General features: G+C 51.2%; 1 protein-coding gene across 4 annotated transcripts in view; it reads left to right on the plus strand.

Moving 5' to 3' along the window:
• Positions 1-13,129, plus strand: part of LOC140421280 (phosphatidylinositol-3-phosphate phosphatase MTMR1-like) — a 94,371-nt gene that overhangs the window by 37,389 nt on the left and 43,853 nt on the right. For all 4 annotated transcript variants that reach the window (XM_072505869.1, XM_072505868.1, XM_072505867.1 and 1 more), the window contains one exon: positions 6,552-6,701. In XM_072505869.1, coding sequence (XP_072361970.1) covers positions 6,552-6,701 — 150 coding nt within the window. The remainder of the gene's footprint in view (positions 1-6,551; positions 6,702-13,129) is intronic.

Genomic DNA, 13,129 nt, shown 5'->3' on the forward strand with positions numbered 1-13,129 from the left:
TTTCCATGTATCTTTTGCCCTTGTCCTTCCAGATGGTAGTGGTCGTGGGTTCGGAAGTTGCTGTCAACGACCCTTGGTGAGTTCTTCCAGTGCATCTTGTCGCTGGTACACACGGCTGCCATTGTTCATTGGTGGTGGAGGACGTGAATATTCGTAAATGGTGTGCCAAGCAAGTGGGATTTTTGTCCTGTATGGTGTTGGACCTGCACTCATCCACTCAAGTGCATTCCACCACACTCCTGGCTTGTGCCATGTAGAGTTTGGACAGGCTTTGGGGAGTCACAAGATTTCAAGCCTCTGACCTGCCCTAGCAGCCATAGGATTAATAGAGCGAGTCCAGTTCAATTTCTGGTCAGTGCTAATCCCCAGGACATTAATAGTGGGGAATAGCTTGCTCAGCCAGTTCAGAGGGCTATAAGAGTGGGACTGGAGTCACACGTAAGTCAAACTGGGTTTGAGTTGTTCAATGCATTACCGAACCAGGTTTTCTTTTTAACAATGTAATGGGAATTGCCCCCGGTCAGTTTCTGCAACATTAATGTTTACCAGATTTATTGAATTCTTGCATCAATGTTGAAGGGAGAAACTTGGCAATATATTGGGTTTTGAGACATACACGACTCTTAAGTGGCAATAGTGTAAATATATTATTGCGCATGCATCTTTTTTCAATTTTTGTAATTCTTGATTCCACAGTCACAGAATTATATAAGACCATAAGATATCAGAGCAGAATTCGGCCATTTAGTCCATCATGTCGGCTTTGTCATTAGATACGGGGCCCGAGACTGCTCACAATATTCCAAATGGGGCCTGACCAGAGCCTTATGCATCCTCAACAGTACATTCCTGCTCTTGTATTCTAACTCTCAAAATGAATGCTAACATTGTATTTGCCTTCCTAACTGCCAACTGAACATGCACGTTACATAGAACATAGAACATAGAACAATACAGCGCAGTACAGGCCCTTCGGCCCACGATGTTGCACCGAAACAAAAGCCATCTAACCTACACTATGCCATTATCATCCATATGTTTATCCAATAAACTTTTAAATGCCCTCAATGTTGGCGAGTTCACTACTGTAGCAGGTAGGGCATTCCACGGCCTCACTACTCTTTGCGTAAAGAACCTACCTCTGACCTCTGTCCTATATCTATTACCCCTCAGTTTAAAGTTATGTCCCCTCGTGCCAGCCATATCCATCCGCGGGAGAAGGCTCTCGCTGTCCACCCTATCCAACCCCCTGATCATTTTGTATGCCTCTATTAAGTCTCCTCTTAACCTTCTTCTCTCCAACGAAAACAACCTCAAGTCCGTCAGCCTTTCCTCATAAGATTTTCCCTCCATACCAGGCAACTCTTAAGGTTAACACGTTAACCTTAAGAGAATCCTGAACAGGACTCCAAAGTCCCTTTGTGCTTCAGATTTCTGAAGCCTTTCCCCACTTAGAAAACAGCCTATGCCTCTATTCTTCCTACCAAAGTGCATTATCTCACACTTTTCCACATTGTATTCCATCTGCCACTTCTTTGTCCACTCTCCTCGCCTGTCCAAGTACTTCTGCATCTTCCCTGCCTCCTAAACACTACCTGTCCCTCTACATAACTTGATAGCATCTACAAACAGCAACACTGCCTTCTTCCAGATTGTTTATGTATATCCTGAATATGTGTGGTTCCAATACTGACTCCTGCTGAACACACTACTCACCGGCTGCCATCCTGAAAAAGATCCCCACTCTCTGCCTTCTGCAACGGCAATTTGTCTCGCCCTCTATCCATGCCAGTACCTTGCCCCCAACACCGCGGGCTCACCTTATTTGGAAACTTTACTAATCTCTCCTGAGCCCTCAGCCCCTTTAACTAGTTTAGTGTCCTCATCATTAACCTACACTCCCACCTTCTCCTTTAACTTTGCATCTCTAATTTTCCCTACAACTGAACCTTCTCCCACCCACGATTTAGTTTAAAACCCCATCTACAGCCCTAGTTTGGCGATTCGCCAGAACTCTGGTGCCAGCTTGATTCGGGTGAAGACTATCCCATCGGAACAGCTGCCTCCTTCCCAGTACTGGTGCCAAAGTCCCATGAATTCAAACCCATTACTCCCACATCAACCTTTGAGCCAGGCATTTACCTCTTTAATCTTATTGACCCTGCGCCAATTAGCTTGTGGCTCAGGTAGTAATCTGGAGATTATTACCGTTCTGGTTCTGCTTTTTAATTTAGCCCCCAGCTGCTCATATTCCTTCAGCAGAACCTCTGTCCTTGTTCTACCTTTGTCATTGGTACCTCTGTGGACCACAACACCTGGATATTTACCCTTCCACCCCACGTACCTCTGCATGCCGGATGAGATATCCCGAGCCCGTGCACCAGGTAGGCAACACAACGTTCGGGATTCTCAATCCTGGTCACAGAGAACAGTGTCAATGCCCCGGTGCCGTGGCCAGTTTGCTCATCTCCCCACACTCCCTGCTCTCATCTGGGCAGGGAGCACGAATCGCAAACCTGAGGCTCCTGCAATCCTATCTCCTCGATCCCTCTACCTATCTCACTCATAGTCACACCCTCTTGTCCCTGACCACTGGTGAAGGCACTTAATCTAAGGGGTGTGACTTGCCTCCTGAAACACAGCTTCCAGGTAACTCTCACCCTCCCTGGTGTGTCGTAGCATCCGAAGCTCAGACTTCAGCTCATCAACTCTGACCCCAATTTCCCAAGCACAATGGGGTCCACCAGCTCCTGTACCATGCAGGTACAACACACCGCCTGGCCCTCCATCTCTATTCTAGCTCATTTGTTTTTAATTTGGTTTTTAAATTGAAATTTCCAACTGTTCTTTCTAACCTGTAAAATATTTCTCCTCTTTACTTCTAACTGCAAGTAAATTAAAATAGGCAATGCAGATTAGCAGTTACTTATCAGCCGTTTTCCTATGATGGAACCTTTTGTTTATGGCGAGTTCCTCCCCGCTGGCCGGGTCCGCCACTCTCCCCCCGGTCCGTCACTCTCCCCCGGGTCCGTCGCTCTCCTCCGGGTCCATCACTCTCCCCCGGGTCCGCCACCCTCCCCCGGGTCCGTCACTCTCCCCCGGGTCCGTCACTCTCCCCCGGGTCTGTCGCTCTCCCCCGGGTTCGTCGCTCTCCCCCGGGTCCGCCACTTTCCCCCGGGTCCGTCACTCTCCCCCGGGTCCGTCACTCTCCCCCGGGTCCGTCACTCTCCCCCGGGTCCGTCACTCTCCACCGGGTCCGCCACTCCCCCGGGTCCGTCACTCTCCCCCGGGTCCGTCACTCTCCCCCGGGTCCGTCACTCTCCCCCGGGTCCGTCACTCTCCCCCGGGTCCGTCACTCTCCCCCGGGTCCGTCACTCTCCCCCGGGTCCGTCACTCTACCCCGGGTCCGCCACTCCCCCGGGTCCGTCGCTCTCCCCCGGGTCCGCCGCTCTCCCCCGGGTCCGTCACTCTCCCCCGGGTCCGTCACTCTCCACCGGGTCCGCCACTCCCCCGGGTCCGTCACTCTCCACCGGGTCCGCCACTCCCCCGGGTCCGTCACTCTCCCCCGGGTCCGTCACTCTCCCCCGGGTCCGTCACTCTCCCCCGGGTCCGTCACTCTCCCCCGGGTCCGTCACTCTCCCCCGGGTCCGTCACTCTCCCCCGGGTCCGTCGCTCTCCCCCGGGTCCGTCGCTCTCCCCCGGGTCCGCCGCTCTCCCCCGGGTCCGCCGCTCTCCCCCGGGTCCGCCGCTCTCCCCCGCGTCCGTCGCTCTACCCCCGTGTCCGCCGCTCTCCCCCGGGTCCGCCGCTCTCCCCCGGGTCCGCCGCTCTCCCCCGGGTCCGCCGCTCTCCCCCGGGTCCGTCCCTCTCCCCCGGGTCCGTCGCTCTCCCCCGGGTCCGTCGCTCTCCCCCGGGTCCGTCGCTCTCCCCCGGGTCCGTCGCTCTCCCCCGGGTCCGCCGCTCTCCCCCGGGTCCGCCGCTCTCCCCCGGGTCCGCCGCTCTCCCCCGGGTCCGCCGCTCTCCCCCGGGTCCGCCGCTCTCCCCCGGGTCCGCCGCTCTCCCCCGGGTCCGCCGCTCTCCCCCGGGTCCGCCGCTCTCCCCCGGGTCCGCCGCTCTCCCCCGGGTCCGCCGCTCTCCCCCGGGTCCGCCGCTCTCCCCCGGGTCCGCCGCTCTCCCCCGGGTCCGCCGCTCTCCCCCGGATCCGTCGCTCTCCCCCGGATCCGTCGCTCTCCCCCGGGTCCGTCGCTCTCCCCCGGGTCCGCCACTCTCCCCCGGGTGTGCCACTCTCCCCCGGGTGTGCCACTCTCCCCCGGGTGTGCCACTCACCCCCCGGGACCGCCACACTCTCTGCCCGCTGATTTAGGCACTGAAACTGCTCACTTTTCCCACACTTCAAACTGGCTGGGTCCGCCACTCTCCCCCGGGTCCGCCACTCTCCCCCGGGTCCGCCACTCTCCCCTGGGTCCGCCACTCTCCCCCGGGTGTGCCGCTCTCCCCCGGGTCCGCCACTCTCCGCACTGTTTCTTATTCAGTCCTCGTGTTTGTGCCAGCTCTTTCAAAGAGTTGCCCTGTTAGTTCCACTCCCCTTTTCTTCTGCACTGCCCCATATTGGGAGCATGTGCTGTACAAATATAGGAACAGTGGGATAACAGTATGTACGGTGTCCGTGAGCAATACGCTAGATTGATGGGCTGTGCGTACGACAACGAGATAACTGAACAGCAAACATAACTAAATGTAGACACTCCTTTAGTGCATTTAAATAGTTCTTTTCACATGCCTTAAAGCACTTGAAAGCCAATTAATTACTTTAAAAAAATGTTTAGTAATTATTGTAATGGAGGAAATGTGGCAGCTAATTTGCACATAGCTCCCACAAAGAACAATGAGGTAAAGACCTGGGGCGGGATTCTCCGACCCCCCGCCGGGTCGGAGAATCGTCGGGGGCGGGCGTGAATCCCGCCCCCGCCGTGTCCCGAATTCTCCGCCACCAGAGATTCGGTGGGGGTGGGAATCGCGCCGCGCAGGTCGGTGGGTCCACCCCTAGCGATTCTCCGGCCCGCGATGGGCCGAAGTCCCGCCGCTGTGAACCCTCTCCCCCCAGCGTGGATTAAACCAGCTACCTTACTGGCGGGAGCAGGCGGCGCGGGCGGACACCGTGGTCCTGGGGGCGATCTGGCCCCGGGGGGTGCCCCCACAGTGGTCTGGCCCGCGATCGGGGCCCACCGATCCGCGGGCGGGCCTGTGACATGGGGGCACTCTTTTTCTTCCGCCTTCGCCATGGTCTTCACCATGGCGGAGGCGGAAGAGACCCCCTCCCCTGCGCATGCGTGGGGATGACGTCAGCAGCCGCTGACGCTCCCACGCATGCGCAGACTTGCGCAGGCCGGCGAAGTCGTTTCGGCCCCGTCTTGCGTGGCGCCAAAGGCCTTCCATGCCAGCCGGTGGAGCGGAAACCACTCCGGCGCGGGCCTAGCCCCTCACGGTGAGGGCTTGGCCCCTAAAGGTGTGGAGATTTCCGCACCTTTGGGGCGGCCCAACGCCGGAGTGGTTCCCGCCACTCCATTATGCCGGAACCCCCGCCGCCCCACTGGGTAGGGGAGAATCCCGCCCCAGATAATTTTTGTGATGTCCATTCAGGATAAATATTGGCCAGGACAGGAGGGGTATCTCCCTTGCACACTTTTGAGATAGTGCCACGGAATCTTTTACGTTTGCCTGAAATGGGCAGACAAGGCCTCAGTTTAATGTCTTATCTGAAAGACAGTGAGCTGGATTCTCCGCAGCCTCGCTCCGAAATCGCAGCCGGTGTGGGGGCGGAGAATCGATGGTCCCGCAAGAAATCGGGACCGGCGCGGTTCACTGATTCTGCGGGCCCCGAAAAGCCGCCTGGGGCCATTGGCAGAGGCCCGCTCAGCAATCCCCCCCCCCCCCCCCCCCCCCCCCACCCCCCCGACAGGCCAGAATCCCGACTGTGTGGAACTAATATGCTCCAGCTGGTCGGGATGCTCACATGGCGGCTGCGGACTCAGTCTGTGGCTGCCCTGGACGGGGGCTGTTCGATCGGAGGCCGGGGCGGGGGGCTTTATAGGCGACTGGGGAATGTTCGTGCAGGGGTTGAGGGTCGGGCCCGCGGCCGATCGGGTTTCTCTTTCTTGGGTCTAGCTCCGCTGTCCGAGACCACCATGCTGCTGAGCGCGTGCGCGGCTTCTGACTCGGACGTGCGGGGGCCCGTATCTGCAGCAAAAGCTGCGAGATTTACTCCGTGCTAGCCCCCTGTGGTCTTCCAAAAAACTCCACCATTTTGACGCTGGTGTGTGGACCTAGTCCCAATAATGGAGTATCCAGCCCAGTAGTTTTGACAGTGCAGCACTCCCTCAATACTGGGCAGGGGGAGAGTAGGCCTTGATTTGTGCGCTCCAGTCCTCGAGTGGAGTGAAGGACAAAAGGAAAGTGTTGGAAGCACTCCGCAGCTGTGGAGAGGGAAACCCTTCTGTTTCTGCAGTGTTTTGATTCAGCCTTTTGTTTAAGCTCTCTTTACATTTTTTTATAGGGACTTCCGAATGAAAGTTGGGCGATAAGTAAAATCAACAGCAACTACGAACTCTGTGATACCTACCCGTCGGTTGTAGTGGTGCCAACCAGTGTCAAAGATGATGACCTTTGCAAAGTGGCAGCATTCCGGACCCGTGGACGGATCCCAGTGAGTTTCTAAAAGTGTCGCTTTCACTATTTGAGTCTCGCTTGCACTGCTGGATCAAGCACTCTGGAGCAATCACTGACTTTTGGACTTTGTTTCAATGAACCTGACACAGAAGCAGTTTCTGTAACCATTTTCTCTTTGAGAGCTACAATATCATAGCAATTTGAGGGGAAAGGATTCTGGTCAATATTGTTATTAACTAAACAGTCCTTTTTTTCCCCTCTCCATATGTACTTAATGATCTAGTGAACTGCTCGCAGAAAAATACTTTTCACTGTACCTCGGTACACGTGACAATAAACAAATCCAATCCAATCCATCTGATCTAAAATAATAACTGATGCTTAAGCTGTTTGTGACCGCTGTGACTTGTGGGGCGCTCCAGGGGTCTCAGCTTTTTACATGTTATATTAACGACTTGGATGAAAGTATTGAGGGCGGGATTCTGTCAGCCTGGGCTGGGCCGGAAAACCCCCGCGACTGGTGCGAATCCGCCACGCCGCCCCGGCGGCAGCACGCGATTCTCCGCAGAGAGGAGAATCGGCACCATTGGCTCTGGCGTGGTTGGTGCGGCGCTGGTCAGGGGCCACTCTACGCGGCCGGCCCACCGATTCTCAGCCCGGGATGGGCCGTGCGGCCGTCGTAAAAACGCAAGTCCTGCCGGCGCCGGCCACACCTGCTCTCAGCCGGCGGGAACTCGGCGTGGAAGGGTCGGGGGGCGGCCTGTTGAGGGGGGGTCCTGACCCTGGGGGAGCGGCCTCCGAGGCCTGGCCCGCGATCGGGACCCACCGATCGTCGGGCCGGCCTCTTCTGGCTGGCGACCTCCTTCCTCCCGTGCCGGTCCCTGTAGTCCTGCGCCATGTTGCGTCGGGGCCGGCGCGTTGAAGGAAGCGACTGCGTGCGTTGGCGCCGGTACCACTGCGCATGTGCGCGTTGGCGCTGGTGCATGCGGGATCCCAGAGCCAATCACTGTACCACCGTTTCTCATTGACCCCCAATAACAAAAGAGTTAATCAAGAATCTATTGAGCCCTGCCTTAAAAATATTCAAAGATTCTACTTCCACTGCCTTTTGTGGAAGAGTTCCAGAGACTTACGATCCTCTGAGAGAAAAGATTTCTCTTTATTTCTGTCCAAAGTGAGTGGCCCCATATTTTTAAACAGTGACGCTCTCGTTCTAGATTCTCCAACAAGAGGAAACATCCTCTCCACATCCACCCTGTCAATACCCCTCAAGAATTTTAATCAAGTCATCTCTTACCTTGCTAAACTCCAGCAGATACAAGGCTAATTTATCCTACCTTCCTCATAAAACAACACCCCTATTCTAGGTATTAATCTAGGAAACGTTTTTCAAACTCTTCCAACACATTTACACCTTTCCTTAATAATGTATACATTAGAATAGAAATAGTCCAGATGTGGTCTCACCAATGCCCTATACAACTGAAACATAACTATTGGAATCAATTCCCCTCACACTAAATAATAATATGCTATGTGGCACAGTGGTATTGTCACTGGACTGGTGATCCAGACCCAGGGAACATGGCAGATGCTGGAAATGGAATCCAATAAATATCTGGAATTAAAAAAGTCTAATGATGATGATTGTCGATTGTCGTCAAAAAACCCAGCTGCTTCACTAATGTCCTTTAGGGAAGGAAATATGCCGCCCTTACCTGGTCTCACACTACATGTGATTCCAGATCCACAGCAATGTGGTTGACTCTTAAATGCCAACTCAGTTGCATCAAAAACTGCTACAAACCCTAAAAGAAAAGAGTCTGGACAGATCACCTGGCATTGACCGAGGTACTGAAATTGATAACGACAAACTCAGCCCTGTCGACACGGCACTTTCCTCCTTACTAACATCTGGGGACTTGAACCAAAGTTGGGAGAGCTGTCTCACAGACTAGTCAAGCAACTACCTGAAATAGTCATACTCACAGAATCATACCTTACAGATAATGTCCCAGACACCACTATTACCATCCCTGGTTATGTCCTGTATCACCGGCAATACAGAACCAGCAGAGGTGGTGACGCACTGGTATACAGTCAGGAGGGAGTTGTCCTGGGAGTCCTCAACATCGATTCTGGACCCCATGAAGTCTCATGATTTCAGGTCAAAGACGGACAAGGAAGCCTCCTGCTGATTACCACGTACTGCCCCCCCTCTCAGTTGATGAATCTGTACTCCTCCATGTTGAGCACCACTTGGAGGAAGCACTGAAGGTGGCAAGGGTGTCAAATGTACTCTGGGCGGGGGACCTGAATGTCCATCACCAAGAATGGCTCGGTAACACCACTACTGACCCAGCTGGCTGACTCCTGAAGGACATAACTGCTCGACTGGGTCTGCGACAGGTGGTGAGGGAACCAACAAGAGGCAAAAGCATACTTGACTTAATCCTCTTCAACCTACCTATCCCAGATAGCAGCGCTATCAAGCGACACTTACTTAGCAATAACCTGCGCACTGACGCTTATGTTGGGTTCCGCCAGGGTCCCTCAGTTCCTGACCTCATTACAGGCTTGGTTTAAACAGGAACAAAAAAACTGAATTCAAGTGAGATGAGAGTGACTGCCCTTGATATCAGTGCAGCATTTGATCGAGTATGGCATCAAGGAGCCCTAGCAAAACTGGAGTCAACTGGACATCACTGCAGGAGTTTCTCCGTGTAGTGTCCTCGGCTACTTTATCATTGACCTTCTTTCCAACAGAAGTTCAGATGTTTGTTGATGATTGCATAATGTTCTGCACCATTTAAACACTGCAGCAGACCATCTCCAGTAAGACAGAATCAAACCATCGCCCTTGATATTCAATGGTATTATCAGCACTGAATCCCCCATTATCAACATCCTGGGGGTTACTAGTGACCAAACATTGAACTGGACTAGCCATGCACATATGACAAGAGTAGGTCAGAGGCGAGGAATCCTGAAGTGCGTAACTCACCTCCTGACACCCCACAGGCTGTCCACCAACTACAAGGCACAAGTCAGCAGTGTGATGGAGTACGCTTCACTTGTTTGGATGAGTGCAGCTCCAACAACACTCCAGAAACTCACCACTATCCAGGACAAAGCAGCCCGCTTTGCACCCCTTCCACAAACATTCACTCCCTCCACCACTGATACGTAGTAGCAGCCGTGTGTACCATCTACAAGATGCAATGCAGGAACTCACTGAGGCCCCTTAGGCAGCACCTCCAAACCCATGACCACTACCATCTAGAAGGACAAGGGCAACAGATACATGGAAACACCACCAACTGGAAGTTCCCCTCCAAGGCATTCACCATCCTGACTTGGAAATACATCACTGTTCCTCCACCTTCTCAAGGGCAATTAGGGATGGGCAATAAATGCTGGCCTAGCCAGCGCAGCCCACACCCCATAAAAAATGAATTTGAAAGAATGACTTGCTTTACCTGTATACTCCATGCACCAGGACAGTTAGATCTCGCTGAACCTCAGCTCTGCATCTCTCGCTATTTAGATAATAAAGTTTATTTTTCCATCTTCCTGCCAAAATTAAGAATTGCACATTTTCCCACATTATACTCCATTTGCCAGATCTTTGTCCACTCGTTTAACCCATCTGTCCCTTTGTAGCCTCCTTGTATCCTCCTCACAATTCACTTTCCTTCCCATCTTTGTGTGTTGTCAGCAATTTAGCAACCATACCTTCAGCTCCTTCACCCAAGCCATTTGTACAAATTGTAAAAATTTGAGGCTTCGGACTGATCCCTGTGGCACACCACTCGTCACATCCTGACAACCAGAAAAAGGCCCATTTATGCCAACTCTGTTTCCTGTCAGCCCATCGTCTATGTTACCCCCCTCTACCATGTACCTTTATCTTCAGCAATAGCCTTTATCAAATGCCTTCTGGAAATCTAAGCACAGCACATCCACTGGTTCCCCTTTACACACAGCACATAGGTGTCCTTCGAAGAACTCCAATAAATTGTTTAAACATGATTTCCTTTTCATAAAGCTCTGTTGACTCTGCCTGAGTGTCATGAAAGTTTCTAAGTGCCCTGCTATAAAATCTTTGAAAATAGCTTTTATCATTTCCCCTGTGACAGATGTGAGGCTAACTGACCTGTAGTTTCCTGTTTTCTGTCTCCCTCCTTTTCTGAATAAAGTAGTTATGTTTGCTATTTTCCAATCTAATGGAACCTTCCTCAAATCTAGGGAATTTTGATAAATGAAAACCAATGCATCAACTACCTCACTAGCCACTTCTTTCAGTCAGTGTCTGCAGTCAGTAAGTGTCTGCAGTCAGTGTCTACAGTCACTGTTAGGGTGAAGTAAATCAGGACCAAGAGATTTATCAGCTCGTAGACCCAACAATTTGCTCAGTACCACTTTCTTAGTCGTTGTAATTTTCCTGAGTTCCTCCCTCCATTTCCTGATTTACAGCTATTTCTGGGATGTCACTTGTCTTTTCTATCGTGAAGACCAATGCAAAATATCCGTTTAATTTGTCCACTATCTCCCTACTGTCCATTATTGACTTCCCAGATAGCAGTTTCTATACGGTCAACTATTTCTTATTTAAATTTCTGTAGTAACTCTTACTATCCGTCTTCATATTACCACCTTGCTTTCTCTCGTACTCTTAATTTTTCCCTCGAGATGAATTTTTTAAGTCATTCTTTGCTGTTCTTTGTATTTCTAATCTTCTGCCCTGCCAAACGTTTTTGCAGAGTTAAATGCCTTTTCTTTAAGTTTTATGCTGTCTTTAACTTTTTTTAGGTAACCACGAAGGTGGGCCCTGCTCTTGGAATTTTTGCTTCCTCATTGGGATGTGTCTACTCTGTGTATTCTGAAATATCCCTTTAAATGTCTTTCTACTGAACCTTTATCACTCTATCCCTTAACCTCACTTGCCAGTTCACTTTAGCTAGCACCGCTTTCATGCCCTCATAATTGTACTCATTTAAGTTTAAAATACTAGTCTTGGACACACTCTTCTCTCCCTCAAACTGAATGTAAAAACTCTATCATATTATGATCGTTGCTCCCAAGAGGTGCCTTCACTATGTGGTTATCAATTAATTCTATCTCATTGCATAATGCCGGGTCCAGTGAAGCCTGCCCTTTGGTTGGTTCCATTTTGTGCTATTCTAAGAAATTATCCCAAAAACATTCTATGAACCTTTCATCTACGTGACCTTTGCCCATCTAATCTTTCCAGTTGATATGTAGATTACAATTCCCCATGACAAGGTCCCATTACAGGTTGAGCATCCCTTATGCAAAGTTCTGAAAACCAAAAAATTCAGAACTCCGCACTTTATTTCAAGCGCCGACCTGACATCACGAGTGGGAAATGCCACAAGGCTCCAAGAAGGTTCCCAGACGATGCGCAGGTCCCAGCGCGCGCCACACACATGCAGTATATTCCACAATTTGATACACACTCGTCCCCAAGCATTTCGGATAAGGGATGCCCAACCTGTATCTTCTTTTATACTCTGTTAACTGTGTATGAAATGAAATGAAAATCGCTTATTGTCACAAGTAGGCTTCAAATGAAGTTACGGTGAAAGGCCCCTAGTCGCCACATTCCGGTGCCTGTTCGGGGAGGCTGGTACGGGAATTGAACCGTGCTGCTGGCCTACCTTGGGTCTGCTTTAAAAGCCAGCGATTTAGCCCAGTGTGCTAAACCAGTGTAGTTACAATTTAAGGGGTTTGTACAACACTCCCACAAGTAACTTGCCTTTATCATATTTACCTCAACTCAAACTTTTCCGATTGGGTCAACCCTTCCCTAATGTGCTAATATCGTCTTTAATTAACAGAGCCACACCTCCCACCTGTTCCTCACTTCCTGCCCTTCTTAAATCTCACATACCCTTCAATGTTCAGATCCCAATTATGTGATTATATAGCCATGTCTCTGTAATAGTTATTAGATCATACATGTTCATTTCTATGTGCACCATCAGTTAACATGTTTGTTTCAGATGCTATGTGAGTTTAGCGTCTTTAGTTTGTCTTCTAATTATGTTTGTAGCACCTAGCCTTATCTGCTGATTTGCTCTTAGATTTGTACTCTCTGTCCCTTCCTTTATCTTCCATAGTCGCTTTATCATCTCCCATATTACTACCTTTCCCTCTTGCTTAATCTCAACTCTTAGGTTTACCACATCTTCCCAAATTTGATTCCTTGCCCCCCACCTTTCAGTTTAAAATCTTCTCTATCCTTCCCTAGTTATGTGGCTTGCTAGAATACTGGCCCCATCATGGTTCAGGTGTAGCCCATCCCAATGGTACAGATCCCACTTTTCCCAATACTGGTGCCAATGTCCCAGGAACTAGAATTCACTTCTCCCACACCAGTCTTTGAGCCATGCATTCATTGCTCTAATTGTACCTATGTCAATTTGCAAGTGGCTCAGGTAA

The sequence above is a fragment of the Scyliorhinus torazame genome, chromosome 5 (genome assembly GCF_047496885.1).
Source record: "Scyliorhinus torazame isolate Kashiwa2021f chromosome 5, sScyTor2.1, whole genome shotgun sequence".
Lineage (NCBI taxonomy): Eukaryota > Metazoa > Chordata > Chondrichthyes > Carcharhiniformes > Scyliorhinidae > Scyliorhinus > Scyliorhinus torazame.